A 19,083-nucleotide genomic window follows, 5' to 3' on the forward strand; every position below is an offset into this window, starting at 1 on the left:
TTATTTGGTGAAAAAAGATTCTGTATTAATATTAATATTTCTCATACAACATAAATAGGGTCTTTAAGGAATAAAAAGATCTTGCACTTGGAAGTTTTAATAAAGCTGTGTGCTTCCATACACTCGAGCAGTTTTGATTCCTAATATTTGACCTTAGGTGTGGGAACGGGTCTTTTTTGCCATTTGATTTCCAATTGATCAGCACAGTATAGAAAATAGACCCATAAAGCAACCTCAGCAGTGACAAATGTGCAAAAAGTGATCACTTGTTTTTGCCCGCTTTCAAACTGAAACCCTTTGGTGTGTTAAGAGAATATGATAACCACTACACTGCGCAAGGTGGGAATGGGTGACTTGCAGAGAGTGTTGAACTTCGAGAAAGGACTTCTCTCAGGAATATATTTCCACATTCTGAAGAGGAGATTTACTCCATTTCTGTAGTCTGACTTCCTCTTTTGCTAGAGAGCTGTAGAATGTGGAGTCACCTATCCAGCTCTGGGAGCAGTGTGTAGATAACAGGTTTGTTACAGCCAGATGAGCACAGTAAATTAATACAGCAGAATAAACACACTGAGTATTTGAAGGGAATTAACAATCTTTTACGTCTCGCCATGTTCAATGCTGCTGTCATTTCTGTAATATTGTGATTATCACGTTCATCACACATGCGCAAGATCCCCTGTTTGAAATTGGGCAGAAACAGGTGTCTTTTTATCTTCTCACATTTTGCACTCCTGCCAGTGTTTTATGGATCTTGTTTTGTCTTATTGTAAGAATTCGAATTTCCTGTGTCATTCATCACATCACATCAAACAGCCAGCAGATCATGTCACCTTTCAGATAATCATTCTTCTGCTTCCTAAATTTCCTAGAGACGGGTCTTTTCAGCAGAACTGACAAACGTGGCAAAGCAACCTGATAAGACCAGGTCCTAGAAGTCACTACTCAGTCAGTTACTACTGCCGAAATGCAAGCCCTTCCTCCAGCCTGAAGAAGTTGATCCTACATTACTCAGGAAGAAGATGTATCTACCAAACCTCAGAGAGCTGAGTTGGATCACTCCCCTTCTGAATGACGTAACACTCTACCACTCCTCTTCATGCACTCATGCTGGAACTTTGGGAGGCTACTGCAGACAGCAGAGGTTGGATCATACACAGAGGTTGAAATAGCTCAGCTGAGAAAGCCTTAGACTGATGCTCTAAAGGTCCCTGGTTCAATCTGGGGTTTTGGCATTTTGTTTCGTTGCGCCATTTGTTCCTCTCTGCAATGCCCTGTGTCCAAAGTCACACTTCCCTTTCTCAGCCTGAATCCCAAACTAGAGTCTTTGTGTCCTTGAGTCCCTCTTTTACCGACACTGATGAAGTACAGAAATAACTTAACATGTTTTGCACTCCTTATGGTGTTTTATGGTGGGACCTGTATTTCTCTATGAATTTCCTTAGTGACAGCCCATTTGTTTTCAATATATTTCTGGTGAAGTTATTACATCGGTCTCCCCTGGTGGCTTGTTTTCATATCCCACTTCTGACAATGACTTTTCTTATGTCACTTTGATGGGAGTACAATTGGAAAAAAAAACTAAAATGTGTGTAGTTGTTTCCATATCAAACCTGTCTTCCATTTTATACAGTATTCCACAGGAGTGAATCAATTCCTTGTTTAATTTTGCAAATGATCCTGCTGTCAAAAAAACTAAATTCCCATGTAGCCAAGGAGTTGCTGAAAAGCAACTTCACTTTGATGTTTTGTGTTGTTATAACTAATTCATCTCCTTTTTAAAAAATAGATTTCTGTAGAAGAAAGGTGTCTCACACTACAGTTTAAATTGTAAACAGGTCATAGAAAAAGCTCCTTAGCTCCCTGTCAGGAATCAAACCCCACTCTCCTGTATGACAGGCAGGGATTCTCACCATGGTTAAATTGCAACCGTAATAATATTGACAACATTAATAAATGCATATATAATTGAAATTGAAAACATATCTAACACAGCATCTTTTCTGGTTATATACCACAATGCATTGCTGATATTTGTTGTTTGCCATTTAGGTTAAATACTGTCATGTTTTTCTCAGCAATCGTCTTTTGATGCGTAAGTATAAATAATGATAATACTATTTGAATACATACAGGTCTTAATATTATTTTGATTAAAAATAGTACGTTAATAAGCAATAAATGGCATATAAAACAGTGTGAAGGTGAAGATCACACAAAATCAACTACAAATGTGGGAATTTTACATTTTTAGGATTATAAATTGCATGTAGCACATTAGCAACACTACAGTAATGCTAATATAACAATAGTGTAAAAAAAATCCTGACCTAATTCCTTACAAATGCTGATACAAAATGTGAATGATTTCAGAGTTTCGGGAATTGGGTCTCCTGATAGAGATCAGAGATGAACTGAGGCATGTGGGAAAGTGTACAATGGAAGAGTCCTGTACACACAAGTGAGTCCTTGACAACATGGACAATCAAAACCTACTGGTATGATATTATATTCTCTCTGTGTTGTAGAAAATATTCACTACTAGTATTCTAGGTTACAGATAGGTCATTATATGACAGCTTACATCTGATTAATAGGATCCATCTCTGGCATACATTCTTATTTTTAGTTTATAATGTATAATCTTGCTAATTTTTTAATGCCAAAATAAAGTGTTTTATAAAAAGCTTCATGTTCTAAGAAATTACTACAACTTTTGAACTTTGAAATATTGCCACTTTGTATTCTAGGACTTAGCAAATACTGCAGAAAAGTGGAGTTAAAATGTGAAAATGTGTAATGGGTATGTCTGATTAGTTGATTAGTGAAGATCCAGTAGTAAAAATAGCTTCTAATATTATTTCTAATATAGTATTATTTCCAGATCAACCAGCTTTGGAGAGTAGGCAACAGTGATTTCAAAGAATGTGTGTTCACAGTGTTGTTAAGGTATTGCTTATAGATTTTTTAAATGTTTTTACATTACATTTTTACTTTGATCAAGTTAAAATATCCACAAAATTTAGCTTAAAGATACCTTGTTAACCACTGAATTTGCAAGGTGTAAAACTGCTAAATTGTCTTTTAAAATATAAGGATTACAGTAGTACATTTGATACTAAATATTTGAGTAAATAAACATTGAGTGAAAACTCGCTTGAGAAATGTCTAAGCTCAGGCATAATTTGGTTTTCAGACTTAAGACAAATTAACTGATGATGGAATTCAACTTCGCTGGCACAAACCAGAAAGATCAAAGACAAAAGAGGTGCCTGGGAGACACAAATCTTTTTAGAGCAATTAAAGTTAAGAACTTTAATTAAGAACTCTTATTCTATGTTGTACTTTCAAACCTTGGGTACTCTTTAATTAGGACAGACTTTATTGCTCAATTACTATGATGCAAGCTAAACTTAATACACTGATTAAGCTTTGATCTTAGTAAACCTTAATGGTTCTTTTTGAGATTATATTCAAGAAGAGATTAATCATCATTTGTCGATCATTTGTTCATTTGTTGGAGAACTTGACAATCTTTGACAATTATTATTAAATGAGCATTATACAAATGTGCGTTGATATTTTTAATATGTACCTTAATTGTAATATATATAAACACAATTGGTTTGATATGGATGTTCATTTGAAGGATTTGAGGAAACTATCAAGGATCGCAGAACAACCAAAGATACATTTGGGTCTCTGCTATTGGTAAAGATGAAAGAGTACCGTAAGTGTGAAGCTTGCATACACACGAGAGAAAAATCAGTTTTAATGCACTTCATTAAACTGATGGTGTGCTTATCAATCGTGCATAAAAAAATACATTGCAGAGGATGGTTTCGATCCATCGACCTCTGGGTTATGGGCCCAGCACGCTTCCGCTGCGCCACTCTGCTCACAGCTGTAACAGTGTGATTCAACACAACTGCTCTATCTTTGCTTTCTAAAAGTGCGCCCGAGATGAAAAGTTTCAACGGCAAACGCAGACGTCACTTTGAGCACTTGGTCTTTTATAGTACGAATCATCACACGCTGCTCTACATGGGCGTGTCTTTAAGATCGTTGAGAACCAAACCTTCTGCTTTCCGAGGCAACTGATTCTTTCCTTGTTAATTCACAAATCTTCAATGAGAATCAGTGAAACGAAAACCAAACACATGTACACACTCGCGTCCTAGCCTGAAAGAAAAATGATGGAAGCATTTGAGGAATAACAAGAGTAGTCTGAACAGCTCCAGTCTATCAACTGCTCTACAAAGTGATCGCTACTTCCACACCCAGTTTATAACACTGAAAATGATTCAGGAAGCACAGCAAAGTTCTAAAAGCAGTGGTTAAAAAGCGTCTAGATACATAAAATGACAATTTCTCAAAAGTAAAATCTTCAGCTTTTAAATATTGTCATCCATATATTTTCGTTTTTCTCTTTTTTACATAACACGCTTTCGAGAAATAGACTGTCTTGTAATGAAGGCTGCATTAGAACATGTGTATCTACATTAAAATCGGGTTTATGACTTTTGCGTTATTCAGCTTTCTTAGCGCTTGGGTCTCGATTCAGATATTGCAATGAAAGCAACAGGGGAGTAAGTTTTCCTTTTCTAAATCAAAGGTGATCTGCTCACAAGGAAGTATAAAAACTTCAGCGTTTACTTTTTGAAGACCGCAAATTGTCGAAACACTATTGCTTCATAAGCTAATAAGTAAGGTTTCTGAGCACGCATTGTATTACTAATGCTGTTATTAATTAAAAATAAGCTTAAATTCACATAATGGAATTTAGACGGCTCAAAGTAGTCTATTCTTTGGACAACTTTACTTGCCCGCTGAGTAGAGTTTAAAGCAACGGCAGCAGTAGCAGTAATAGCAACAACGTGGTTGGAGTGTCACAATACACTCTATGAAATTATTGCGGCTTCAGATCGTTTTGTTCTGTTGAAGCTGCCTACAGGCTCTGAATTGCTGACATTGGCTGTGATCTTTTTTCAGGTTTCATGAAATTCTTCACATATTTGAAATATTTAATTCGGGTTCGCCTAATACACGGTGCAAACCGTACCTGCAGCAGAATGCTGTGGCACATGAAGCCGTTTTGTTTATCGGTTGTAAGGATTTAGGAGCGTACTACAAATCGAGCAAGCGAAAAGAAAACTTAACAGGAGTGACTTTTTGGATTGCTAATTCATTGTGCTCTGCTCGTCTAGGTTCAAATCCTATCCTTGTCATGGTTAAGGCCTGAGACGTGTGTGTTTTTTCTTAACGGTGTTTGCATTTGTTTCCTCTTTACTCCTGTAAACTCAGGATTTTTTTTCCTTGGTGGCAACAATACGCTTCTGCAATACAGTAAATGGTAGACTCTGCTTTCAAATTAGCTGCACCGGGATTTAAAATTCAGGAATATGAATGGCCAATTGCTTACAGCTAGGGTTTTTACGTTTTCTTATTTAGCGATTTGTGTATCAATCTTTTAACAATTCATTAAAATGCTAACAATATGTAAAATCAAAACAACAGCACCGTTAAATGCTGGGGAGACAGGTAGTTGTTTTTTTCATCAGATGCCAATCTCTGATGCTGCTTTTCTCACATTTTCTGACAACTATTCCAAAGGGGCACCCTGTCAGCTCCTAATACGTTTTAAAAGTCTGCCTGCATGTTTGATTATTGTCGTTTTATTTAGAAAAAGTTCAATATTGATCATAACTAAAGAAAATTAGGATCACGAATAAAAAAAGGGCTGAAGATGCGAGTCGCTCTTGAATCAGAGCTGGGCGACACGGGCTTCTGTTCTGATATGATTGTACGAGAAGCGGGAGGAATCTCTTCTCTCCTATGGAGCATGAGCTGAATCAGGAGTGAGACATTTCGTATGCTCGTGCATATGTTAACGCATGACCTACATCGTAAAACAAAATTAAAAACTAACATTATGTTGTCAAAGACATTCATTTATATACAAACAAGAGACAGACATAGCAATGGTTCTACATTAACTTGTCCTACACTGATCAGACTAATTGAAATGTATGAAAGCCCGTTTCTGCCAGGGAGTTAAAAAACGCGCTATGGTATCGCAGAATTCCGACTAAGTAACTCAAAATTGCGACTTGGTAACTCAGAACTCCGACAATGAAATATGGGCTATTTCGAAGTCGCAAATGTGAAAGTCAAAGTTTTTAGAGTTTTTAGGTCGCAATTCTGAGATACCATAGTGCATTTTTTTTACTCCCTGGCGGAAACGGGCTTCCATTGGTTCTCAGTGCTGCGAAGCAAAAGCAATCTCTGGAAAATCAGACAAATTATTATCAGATCATGTCAAAAGCTGATCAGTATTTCTTTACTGGGAAGCAAAGAAATGCTTGTATTACACATTTTAATATGACATGTAATTACACATAAAAAATAGTAAAATTATTTTCATTGCGGTACGTGTTGATAGAACAGCCCCCTCGATAAAGGAAAGTGTGGACGGACGTGTCGCATGTTCCGTACTCTGTCTGACAGCGAGTTTAACACACTGTCCTTGGAAATTAGAAACTAATTGAACAATGAATTAATCTGAGCAAATTTTACACGTGTGGGTGATTTAATTCTGTCGAAATTGCGTGGAACTCCTCCGCTGAGCTCAGATACACACGGGAAAGTCTGCAGGCTTCTTCACGGAGTCCCGCCTCAGATTGGAACGCTGAGAACAATCCGGGTCTCTGTGTGTAATTGATTGTGTTGATTGAGCGGTAGTGTGACCATGTGTGTGGTAGCATAGTCCTGCCAGTATAAAAACCTAGTCACCGCGTTCACACTTTATGCTCTCTTGCTTCAACACAGTTTGGTGGTTTACTTGTCTTACTTCTGATGTGGCTGTCTCTATTCTATCTAATTGCATCTCTGACATAAAAATTTGGATGACTCAAAACTTCCTTCATCTTAACTGTGACAAGACTGAAGTCATGCTTATTGGTACCCCCCATCAACTTCATAAAGCCAGTCCTGTAACCCTGTCTGTAGATGGCTCTGTACTTGAGCTCCAATCAAAATTGAAAAACCTTGGGGTTATATTCGATTCTGGCTTAACATTCGACCCACATGTACAGCATACTGTCAAAACATCTTTTTTTCACCTTAGAAATATCGCAAGACTACGTCCTATGCTATCATTAACTGTGGCTGAAAAGCTGATCAACATATTTGTATTCTCTCGAATTGACTACTGCAATGCTCTGCTCCCTGGGGTATCTAAATCTACTCTGAACAAGCTGCAGTATGTCCAAAATTCAGCAGCCAGAATCCTGACCAGATCTAGTGCAAGTGTTCACATTACTCCTATCCTGGAGTCCTTGCACTGGCTTCCGGTCAAATTCCGCGTAGGCTTTAAAATCCTCATGCTCACCTACAAGGCTTTACATGGCTTGGCACCTCAATACCTGTCTGAACTTTTATCGCCCTACTCCCCACCTCGCAACCTCCGCTCTTCAAATTCTGCCCTCCTTACTGTCCCCCAAGCCCGTCTACATTGTATGGGCGACAGGGCCTTCTCCTGCTATGCCCCCAAGCTCTGGAACTCCTTGCCCAAGGATATTAGAGAGTCACCTTCTCTAAACTCCTTCAAATCCAGACTCAAAACCTTCCTTTTCAGAAAAGCCTTTACTTAACTGGTTCCATTCTTCACCCCTCTGCTCTTCTTAATACCATCTTCCACGGTCTCCTCTATTGTTATTGTTGTATTGTTGTAATTATAATTGTGTCCTGTCTAGTGAAATTTTCTTATTTATTGTTGTAGTCTTCTTATTTATTGTTATTGTCATCCTGTAAAGCGCTTTGAGAAGCCACCTTTAAAGGCGCTATATAAAATAAAGTTTATTATTATTATTATTATATAGCAGTTTAGCGGGACGTCAATTTGGCGATGCGCTCGTTTCTCTTTGTGCTGTGCCTGTGCGCAGGGGCTGGGCTCCCCGCACTAATCTCCGCCGGGCCGGCTGGCTGGGACTCTCGGGAATTAGCACTCCAGGCCGACTTCCCGGCTCTCGAAGACACAGCCCAGTCGGAGGACTTGAACCTGGCAGATGCGCCCTCTGAAGACCTGTCTGCAAGCGAGAACGACTCGCAGTCCTTGGCTCCCGATTTCCGCCACCTTCCCGTGTCCAGAGACGCGTACTCGCCCTACTTCGACAAGGAGAAGATGAAGCCCGAAGCCGGCAGCCGCCCCTTACCCGCCTACATCAAGAGCGTCCTGTTTCCTCCCCAGCGAGGGCGGCAGCCGGCTCGCCCGGCCATCGGGGGCACCCGAGGAGTGGCTGTGTGGTGCGACTCCAGCAGGATGTACGTGAGGGTCAGTCGGCTCCTGTTCGGCTTCAGCTGTCGGCCATCGGAGGTGACCTTGGGCAACTGCAGCGTCAGCCGAACCACACGCAGTTACTTCTACTTCATCTACGGGCTTCACGAGTGCGGTACCGAGCGATCGGTAAGCGGGTCTTCATCTACAGGCAGTGTAGCGATGTGAGCTGTAGGGCCAGTGTCGGGGTTGTCTTTCCTGGGAATATCCCTTCCTCTGTGACCCTGCAGGTTGTCCAGAGCCGCCTGGTGTACTCCAACACTCTCCGCTATGCCCCGCCCTCCTCCAGTGCACCTGTGCATCGCTTCATTCCCTTCTCCGTGCCGGTCAAGTGCTCCTACAACAGGTAGGCAAGGCTCTGCTGCTGCTGAGAAGCCGCTGGGAAAGTGTCCAGAAGCCCCTCATCCCCTCTGTCCTGCAGGTTCCACTACTCCTACAAGGTTGGCTATGTCCCCACGTGGGCCAGGAGAAGGACCTTCTTCAAGGACCTGAAGAACAAGCACAGCTTTGTGCTGCTCACCACCAACTGTAAGCTCCTTGAGCGAGTGGCTCCTCCTTCCTGCAGAGGGTGCTGTGTGCAGGTGTAATGCTGCCTCTCTCTCTCTCCTGCCCACTGGGTCCGGCTCTCTCCTAAGGATGAGTACTTCCTGGGTCAGCCCATGTACTTCCAGGCCACTGCCTACTTTGCCACAGCGGAGCAGAGGCTGTACATTCACTCGTGTTACGTAACGGAGAAACCGGACCAGCACTCCCAGCCCCGTTTCCCCGTGATCGACAACTTGGGGTACGGCCCCTTCTGGGAGGAGAGGTGGACAGGAGCCCCGAGAGCCTGCAGGGGTTCATCCTTGTCCTTGTCCCCAGGTGCATGGTGGACAGCAAGGCAGATGGCTGCCTGTCCAGGTTTGTCCCCTCCAAGCAGAAGGATGTGCTCCGCTTCACAATTGATGCCTTCCTCTTCCAGAAGAAGCTGTCCAGGAAGGTACTGCTCTCAAAGGCTGCTCAGCCTTCCTGCTCTACTGATCCATGGTCTGCTTTTCCATCCATGATCTAGATGTGAACCAGACTGTGGCAGCTGTAGTGCCTAGAGCTGCCAGCTTGCCTTCACTGATGGCAGAAGTTCCTTCTCTGTCCCTCTATTGGCCTTGATCCCTTAATGCTGTGACCATCCCTCTTGCAGCATGAAGTGACTGAGCTGTACATGCACTGTGTCATGGCTGTGGCTCCTGCTAAAGCAACACCAGGGACCAAGTCCTGCACCTACAACAGGGAGGCAAAGAGGTACTTCTGCAAGGAGCCTGCTGAGGGTGCTCTGGGACATGCCACGTGGGACCTCACCTGTCCTCCTCTCCTCCAGGTGGGAGGAGCTGTATGGTGACCATGAGGTCTGTGCCTGCTGTGAGTCCAGGTGTGCTGGCAGACAGAATGGAGGTGGGTCTGGTTCTCTATCCCTTGTTGATACATCTCTGCCCAACAGAGAACTATGAGGAATGATCCTTCCTGGGCAAAGTGGCTGTTTAGATGAGTAGCATCACTGTTGGTCTCCAGCTGAAGCAGATCCCTCGCTGCTGGGTGCTGCTTGTCCACAGGTACCAGGAGCCTGGTGACCAGCAGTAGGGTGGCTGTGGCACCAGTAGAGGGTCCTCTGGATGTGGAATCTGCCTGGACTGAGGATGAGGAGGGAGACCCTCAGAGCTCCAGTGAAGATGCTGAGGGGGCTCGAGGGGACAGAGAGGCTGCAGGACAAGATGCTGAGAGCACCAGTGAGGATGTGGAGGGAGCAGAGGACTTTGGAGAATCATCACCCCCTCCCCTCCCCCTTTTCAGCTGGGGGGGCGGCTGGAGTAGTAAGTGGGGTAATGTACCTAGGTTCAGTTTAAGCACTAAGACATGAGGAGACTAAAGTAAGTCTTTTTATCAAAGACTGTAATATTTCTAATGACCAAAAGCACAGAAAGGTGACAACTTGTTCTGCCACTAGCAGTGACAGTTAATTGGGAAGTATGTATGCAGGAAAAAAGGGAGGGGTGGGTTCATAAGGCCAAAACCATCACAAAGAATTAACCCACACCCTTCACTCTGTAGTTAATCTGATTTCTGAACAAAAGTCTTTATGCACTTTTTCATCAAACCTAAAATAATGGGAGTTTTGGGGGAACATGACTGACTTGCTGCACTTATTTGGGCTTCAGGAACAATACAACAGCATGTTAAAAACAAAGCTTTTGCTGTTGGTCTCATATTTAAGGTGTTTTTGAGATTAAATGCTTTCTCAATTGACAGGAGCCACTTCCTTATTCAGAGGGTAGTGGGAGTCTGGAGCCTACCTGGGCATCCTGCAGGTTACAGGAGTAATCACAGACTGTACCCCGAGAGCCATTGTGATATACCTCAACCCTCCCAGAGCAGGCACCTCCTCCAGCTAACCTGAGGGACCAGTGGTCTAGAGAACAAAATAAAGCTGATTAACAGACAGAGACACTTAATTTTAATGTTTCTTTATTAGCCCTATACAATTTCTTGCATTAGGAATTCATCTTTTCACATACCGCAGCTTTTCTCTGTGAAGACATAGACGGGGAGCAAACCTTGGGGTCAGAGCACAGGGTCTGCCATTGTATAGCACCCTTGGAGCAGTTAGGGTTAAGGGTCGTGCTCAGGGGCCCAACAGAGTAGGATTCCTCTGCCAGCTGTGGGATCTGAACTGGCAACCTTCCAGTCACGGGGACAGATCCTTAGTCACAGAGCCACCACTCTGCTACCACTTTATGCTCCAGTCTATTTTCTTCCTTCCTGGCTTGAAACATCTATTAAACATCAATGCAGAATACAGCTAGGCTACTCTCTGGTTCAGTGCACTGACGCGATTGGTTATTATTTTTTTTTAAAGTGTATGTAGCCCCTATCTTGTTATGTGGCGCATACCTGTGAAACAATTTAAGAACTGATTTACTTTATCAACTTATGGCCACATCCTGTAAACTCACTTGAACATGTTTCCTGGCCTGAGGCTGTGGAACAGGATTTGAGACTCCAAGGCACAGATGTCTTCTCTTCAGCTAAATGCAGTGGGGAAACTCCTCATTTGGAAGATGAAACAGCACCATCTGTCTGGCTGAGGTGAACTGCAGGGGTAGTGAGCTTCACGTACGGAACTGCTGGCATGCTCCCCTGGGACAGAGTGACTGTTGGCACAAGGAGGATGCTGTGGTCACCTGTACAGGTGAGTGGGAGCAGCTGGAGGTCTCAGGGTGTTCAGGGCTGCTCTCACTACAGGAATACAGACGTAAATAATAATGAAGAAGCCAACACATTCTGCCTATTAGAAAAACAATTAGTGTGAGCCCTGGCTATTAAATGCTCTATATTAATGTAGTGTGTATTTGTCTTGGCTATGATCTCTTTTGTGCTTTCTGAATCTCAACCATCCCTTTTCCTTTTTCTTCAGGTTTGGGATCTCAAAACCATCCAATGATGACGGGTAATGGAGTTGACAGAAGGGAATACGAGACGCTTCCATTCGTCTAAATGCTGCTGCTGATTCTCAGGAGTACTGCTGTCTATAAACCATGGCCTCTCTGTTTCATTTTTGTCAAGAAATACAGAAGAACTGCTGTGAATCTCCTCATCAAAACCATTTTATCTTGTATTACTGCTCTTCCTACTTCAACCAGCACTTCTTCCTTGAAGACGGGTAAAATCCCCAGTTTCTAGTCTCTGTACAGATGAACACAAGATTAAGACACAAGTTCATTTTCTGATCTGTCTCCTTGCTCAGGCAGCACCAGGACAACACCCCAGACAGGCTTGTCCATCTCACCCCTGGTCCTCCTGCTGCTGGGGGCTCTGCTCTTGTAAGTGCTTGCCCTGTTAGCGGGGCAGCTGATCCAGAACAGCAAGCTGAAGAAAGGTAGGGAGGGAATTCACCGTCCAAAAACTGTCCTCTAGTGGTCATTACTGTCACACAAAACTGATCTACATTGAACTTCAGGAAAACATTCTGCTCTAAATGATCAATTACATTCTGTCTAATTGAATGTGGATGTTGGATGTGAACAATTTTAATAGGGTGGAGAAAACCATCTTAAATTTAGGAAAGAGTATAAATAATTACAGATGAAGATCTGAAGAAATTTGCTGATTTATGTGATTATAAAATTTACTGTATATAGATGCAGCCATTCAAAACGAGCAGGCGATACCTCATTATTTTGCGGTGCGCTTGACGCAGCCTACCACGAGTTACCATAAATTCTCGTATAGTACCTCATAATACCACGTGGTACCTTAAGTAAAATAATAGTATCCGGAATTTCCACAAGGTGGAGCTAATAAAGCACAACCTCTCATGTTTGAGTTGTCGCCATCAAAGTCTTTAACGAAGATATTACTAATAGTATTAATCATGAATGACCTTGGACAAGCTGTAAACTCAAAGTATTGCCCTGGTCCACATTCTTTTTTTCGTTGACCGTCTTTGTAAAAGTAACACCACAGCGTTTCGCAATCACTCATTTGTTTCCAATCATGCAAAGTACAGTAATCTTTGAGAATTTCCGATTCACCATGCCTTTCGCATCACATGCTCATAAAAGAGATTGATTTAGGAACATAAACATATTACTGTATGCAAACTGTACTGTATACAGTATGTATATGTATATTTAATGTCTTAACTGTGCCCGTTTAAGTATTGAATATTTATATGGAATTTTACCACTGAAGGGAAATCTTGGTAGCTGAGCATAAAAAGAATAGGAGCATACTGCAACGCGTGTGAAGGCCATAAACGATATTAATTTTGGAACATAAACATACAGTATATATTTGATTAAAAGGGAATATAATATTGAATAGCGTATTTAAAGAAATTAATAATGATATAATTATATTCATGTACCGCAACACAAGAATAGTACACGCTGTACAATGTCTGCTGATACTGTTTCTCTAGGGCTTTTTCAACACACCTCATGCGACCTTGCCAGTGGTGCTGTGGGCTAGGTTACTGACTTGTACATCTCATGTAGGGTGTTTGAATCCAGCTACAACCATGACTTTTTTTTTAACAAACATTTCTTTGAAAAAATAAAATGGTGTAGGGTTACTGTTTTGATTTAAGGACGATCTGTCAAAGTGCAATGAAATACAATGTTATTGTTGTTTTTATCCTGTAAAGCGTTTTGAGAAGCCACCTTTTAAAGGTGATATATAAAAGCGCCAATTCTTATGGAATGTGTTTTCTTTCTTTTTTCAGCGTGGAATAAACCTATTACTTGATTCTTATGGATGCCCGGTTCCGCCGGGGATTCAATTTTTTTTAAAAATTTTTGTAATCGCGTATCTGAGGAAATAGCAGTATAACCTTATTCATGCACAAACAGGGGCATATTACATTATTAATTGGGGTGTCTCCTCTTGCCAGAAAGCTCTAAATTGCATTTTGAGTGCGGTTTTTGACTTTTTTTTAAATTGCAACCCATAAATAAAGCTGATACTGTTTAGACTTTTAATTATTTTAAACTGTATTACAGCAGCACAATGCAATGTAAATTGCAAAAATGCACTTGGAATCTGTCCAAGCCCTACTCTGTCAGGCATTTTCTTTTACTGTAAAGGACACAAAAACTCCCTTGCTTTTAACAGAGCGTTTCATAATTTCCAACTACAAAAATTATTTAAACTGCGACACTTATCATCCAACCAGAGCTCGAAATATCACAAGGATCCTCAAGAGCACAGCAAAGACTGTATTAAAAGTATACTAGTGACAAACTAGTATACTTTAGATCTTTTTTTTCTGAACCGGGGAAAATCTGATCATGTTTCTCTATAACAATAATAAAAAACATTATTTTACATATCACCTTTATGAGATATCACCTTAAGGACAGCACATACAAGGGTTAATTGCACAATGAACCGCGCCAAGAAATTTAAAATAGTCTTCTTTAGGTGTGAGGGTAGGAGTGGATCGCAGCAGGCATAATCAGCAAATTAGGAAAACAAAGAACAGGACAGGTGAGACGTGTATCCAGAGAGCGAGTGATCAGAAAAAGGAACTGCTGTTACGCCCAGGTTGTCGACGCAATTGTTTTAACTTGCTAATGCATCAGACACATTTCCTGGCGTATTGTGTTTTAAATAAAATAGGAGTCTTTCCCCGGTATAAGCTCATCGGTATGGTGTAAGTTTTATCTGTACCATACCATACAGTATATAGGTACAGAATTCAAGCTGCACTACTGTATCGCTTTGGTAAGGAGACGGACAATGGCCAAAATCACGAAGACTCTCTCACACCAAATAATGAAGATGAAAAGAAACGGGAAGTCAACACGGGACATTGTACAGCATTTGGCTTCGATGGACATCTTCGTTTCTGAAAGCACAGTGAGACGACATCATAAAGCGGAGAGGAGGCAAAGAGAATCTAAACTGAGGACGATTCAAAGGTAAATAACTTTCTAAAAATACCTTTCTTGCATGTAAATACAACTACGCACATTATTTTTAAAACTAACTGTTGATCTCTTTTTTTTCAAGTCCTATTGTGCGAGCTATCGACAAGCTGACTGATGAAAATGATGAGCTGCCGGCGATGCAAGTCCAAAGACGGCTATGGGCTGACCTCGGTGCGAACATTAGCCTGACATCGATAAGAAGAGTACGCAGCAGGCTTGGATGGAGATACAGAAAAACCAACACATGCCCCATGATAAGGCTAAAAAACAAAGAGGAAAGACTCAAGCAAGTGCTCCAATGGATTGAACAGGGGGAGGCATTTCAGGATGTACTTTGCGTGATGTACACAGGCATTCACGACAGCAACATACGAAATGTTTGCACGTACTGTATAGTTAAGTTATTACTTGGTTTTCAAAGTGCAATGAAATACAATATTGTTGTTGCTGCTGTTCTGGTTGTTTTTATCCCGTAAAGCATTTTGAGAAGCCACCTTTAAAGGCGATATATACTGTAAAACCGCTGATTCTTATGGAATGTGTTCCGCAGGAGATTCAAATTTTTATTTATTTTTAAATCGCGTATCTAAGGAAATCTCAGTATAACTTTGTTCATGAACAAACAGTGGCATGTTATATTATCATTAGTTTTTTTAACAAGGCTCACCAGCTAATGTGAATCGAAACCTGTCTTGCTAGCTTTTAAAGGGAAGAAGGTGACTATTCATAGTTATCAAAAATGACTTAGAATCGATCATGTTGCAATATTTTGAAATATAAAAGTCAATTGATTGTCCATAATATCGCTATTCTATTTTTTCGAAGAAATGTTTGTTAAAAGAAAAGTCCAGCACCAGCTAGATTCAAACACACAACCTGTGCATTGTTAGTTACACACCTAGACCAGTATGCTACAAGACAAATTGCATGAACAGGGAGGCGAAACAGCCCTACACAGCCCTGTCGCAGTACACGAATATAATTATACCGTTATTAAATTCTTTAGATACGCGATTCCATATTATATTCCCTATTAATCAAATTCTAAAAGTATGCTTGTTGACTCCGGTATCACGTTAGTTAAAGACTTAGATGCTTAGAATGTTTAGGGAGAAATGGAATACTGGTGTGTATTTTTTTCTTTAAAGTACCAAGACCAGCTATATACTGTATGTTTATGTTCTAAAATTAATATCGTTTATGGCCTTCACACGCGTTACAGTATGCTCCTATTCTATGCTCAGCTACTAAGATTTCCCTTCAGTGGTAAAATTCAATATCTACAACGGGCACAGTAAAGACGTTTACAGTAAGTCTTTCTACAACAGACCAACGGAACACGAGTGCCCTGTCGGTCAACCAATCACGGACCGCGTCATATTGCGTCATGATACGCGATACCGCAGCCAATTACCTGCGGTACGTGTCTGTACCGCACACTTTGAATGGCTGCATCTGTACGTCTTTTGCCCACTGGGAAAACTACAGCAGCAGGAGTAACAATAATGACAACAACATGTTTGGAGTTCGGCATTTCATTTATTCTGCGGAAACATCGTATCGGAATGAACTGCCTGAGATAAAAGAGTAATTGCGGCTTCAGATCGTTTTTACAGAGCATTGCGTTGTTCTGTTCATGCTGACTACACGCTTTACATTTGTCATTTACTGCAAGCGTTGCTTTTCCAGGTTTTTCTGAAATTCCTCGCATTTGAGCCAGCACTAAAATATTTCATTCCCGTCGCTGAATACATCGTGAAAACGGTATTTGCAATGGAATGCTGCCACACATGAAACCTTTTTGTTATTCGGTTCTGAAGTTTGAAAATGAAAATAAAACGGGGGTCACTTCATAGGCTTGAAAGAAGTCCAAGCAGCATAAAAACCCGCGAATTCTCACAAAGGCTGCACCTTTCTTCTGCTGCTGTTATAAATCAGCCTTAAACATTTGAATGCATACCTTACTACTGCTCATCACATTCACGTGTTTACTAAGCTTTTTTCTGTCCGTTATGTTTTTGCTAAGCAGTTTCTCCGTTTTCCTCGTACTGTGATTGTCAGCGAGCACAACAAGACTGAAACAGTGTAAAGGCAGGTAAAAAAGACAGGGTAAAACGCCTGATTGTCGGGAGTGGGATTTGAACCCATGCCTCTATTTGGAGAGCGAAACACAAAGCTTATAAGACACGAAGCTGTGAATTTGCTGTTTTAAACTGCTCGACTATCCTGAAAAAATGTGTGCTGATTGCACCAGTCGCATGCAATTTTCCGTAACTTTAGGATGATTGATACGAATGGACGAACACAATTTGTGGCGTTTAGCATGACATGGAAAACGGTACCGGAGCATTCGGGTCCGGAATACCAGACTCAGAAACAGTTTTTACCCCCGCACTATCAAACTATTAAACTCCCAGCCTTTCTCACTCTCTCCTCACCTCTCACCTATGATCTGAGCCTCACAGTGCCTTCTTTCTTACCAAAAACCCAGACACACTGAAAATCTACCTCTACCATACATGTCAAAAGCTCACTCCCCATCATTTCTATCCCTTTATTTCATTCTTTTGATGCATGGTTTTGCACATAACCTGTTACATTTTTGTTGTTTTGCACACTGCCTGTTGTTGTTTTTTGCACATTGGTTGTTGTCTCTGTCTTTCTTTTGTTATACAATTGTATTGTTGTTGTGTTTTTTTCTTTGTACTACTTATGTCCGAGAGCTAGCTAAATAGCATTTCGTTATACCATATACCTGTGTATGAGTATAATGACAATAAACTTGAACTTGAACTTGACATAGTCTTGCAGGCAGTATATTATTTTATCGTTTACTCGTTTAAAAAAACACGGTCTTCTCGTTCCTAAGTCAGATTTTTAGTGATTTCGAACGTTACTTCCAACCTGGACTGACAGCTCACCCGATTTGTTTGTGATCAGACCGTGGAGTGGGGGGCTGTACCAAGCGCACGTTCCTTTCCAATGCTGAGGCGATCATTCGGAAGATGGGTGTGAAGAGAGACAAGCTTTGTCGACTAAAAAACAAGGCAGGATATGCAAGAATACTAATCACTGGCTGCAGTTATGCTCTCTTACTATTGAGACTCCTACATATGGAGTTTTTGAAGACTTTGAAACCAAAGGTAAGCGGAGACAAATAAAACAGGCACGGGAGAGGCTTGAACACACAATCTTCGGTTTCCGAGACCAACACCTTACCACTTGTCCACCACGCCTTCAAGTAAATATGGGAATAATGTTGTTCAAATTATTTTTTTCTGAATCTGGTTTACATCGCCTGGAGGCAGCAACAACAATAAAAGGGATACTTAACAAGGCGATACACTGTAGCAGTGTGACTCCAACAGATGCTCCTGAAGAGCCTGGAGGTTTAAGCCAGCTCCTTAGAGCGCTTGGCCGCGTTGTTCTCAACAGCAGCTCTTCACCTTTTGTTGTTTGACGTAGTTGTTTTATAAAGCGTGGAAACGACCGCAACTTTGGCATCTCTGGCTATAGTTCTTCTGTAGAGCAGGCTTTCACACCTCTGCTTAAGTGCCCTTGAAGTCATTTTATTTTTACAGGAAGACGCATTCCCTAACGATCTCTCCTGTTTTAGAAATGCTTCATAAGGCGTGTTTGATTCAGGACAAACAGTATACTAATTGTACAATGCAGATTTATGCGGCATTCGTACTGGATTTGAGTGGGATTCTGAAATACTTCTTGCAAAGGTATTCAGACTTTCTTGAACCTATAATAAAAACACAGACCTGAAACTCCCTAGCTTCCAATCTCTGATGTTGCTGTCCTTAAACTCGGACGTGATGGTCTGCAGACGTGTGCATAATGTCCTGTTTTCTTACAGTGTAGACATTTTGCTGTTCACGCTCCGCATTCATCTGCTTTGTGCATTGTTAGTCCGCACCTGTAACATGTAATGTCAGCCGTCCCCTGTTCTTCTATATCTCTTGCATGACTGCGTCCTGCTGTTGGGCTTTTGGTTGTAAAGTTTGAGCGAACGCCCCGTTCAGTGTCACTTTGTCACTGTGGTCAGAAAGCATTCTTGATTCTGCTTGAGCATGAATTCGTGAATTCTAGCGACTGTAAGAGCTCTTTCTAAAGTCAGCCCTTCCTCCTGCAGCAATTTATAGTCTCTTATGTGCACATTTTTCCACAAGTTGATATCTTAACATGTCAGTTTCCAATACTCCAAAGTCACAAGATTTAGCCAGTTCTCTTAGTACAGTCACAAAAGCAACAACAGATTCATCCTGAGACTAAGTTCTC

The 19,083-nt window shown here is 41.3% G+C and overlaps 1 protein-coding gene across 1 annotated transcript; it reads left to right on the top strand.

Moving 5' to 3' along the window:
* Positions 1-7,878: 7,878 nt before the first annotated feature.
* LOC148666119 (zona pellucida sperm-binding protein 3-like) lies at positions 7,879-10,811 on the top strand. The gene is made up of 9 exons (XM_088631702.1): positions 7,879-8,464; positions 8,566-8,681; positions 8,757-8,863; positions 8,945-9,119; positions 9,197-9,314; positions 9,513-9,613; positions 9,690-9,763; positions 9,922-10,188; positions 10,616-10,811. Exons 1-9 carry the CDS (start codon positions 7,907-7,909, stop codon positions 10,639-10,641), a joined length of 1,542 nt encoding a protein of 513 aa, XP_088487828.1. The 5' UTR covers positions 7,879-7,906; the 3' UTR covers positions 10,642-10,811.
* The last annotated feature ends 8,272 nt before the right edge of the window (positions 10,812-19,083 follow it).

Source organism: Lepisosteus platostomus, chromosome 5, assembly GCF_059453375.1.
Source record: "Lepisosteus platostomus isolate fLepPlt1 chromosome 5, fLepPlt1.hap1, whole genome shotgun sequence".
Taxonomy (NCBI): domain Eukaryota; kingdom Metazoa; phylum Chordata; class Actinopteri; order Semionotiformes; family Lepisosteidae; genus Lepisosteus; species Lepisosteus platostomus.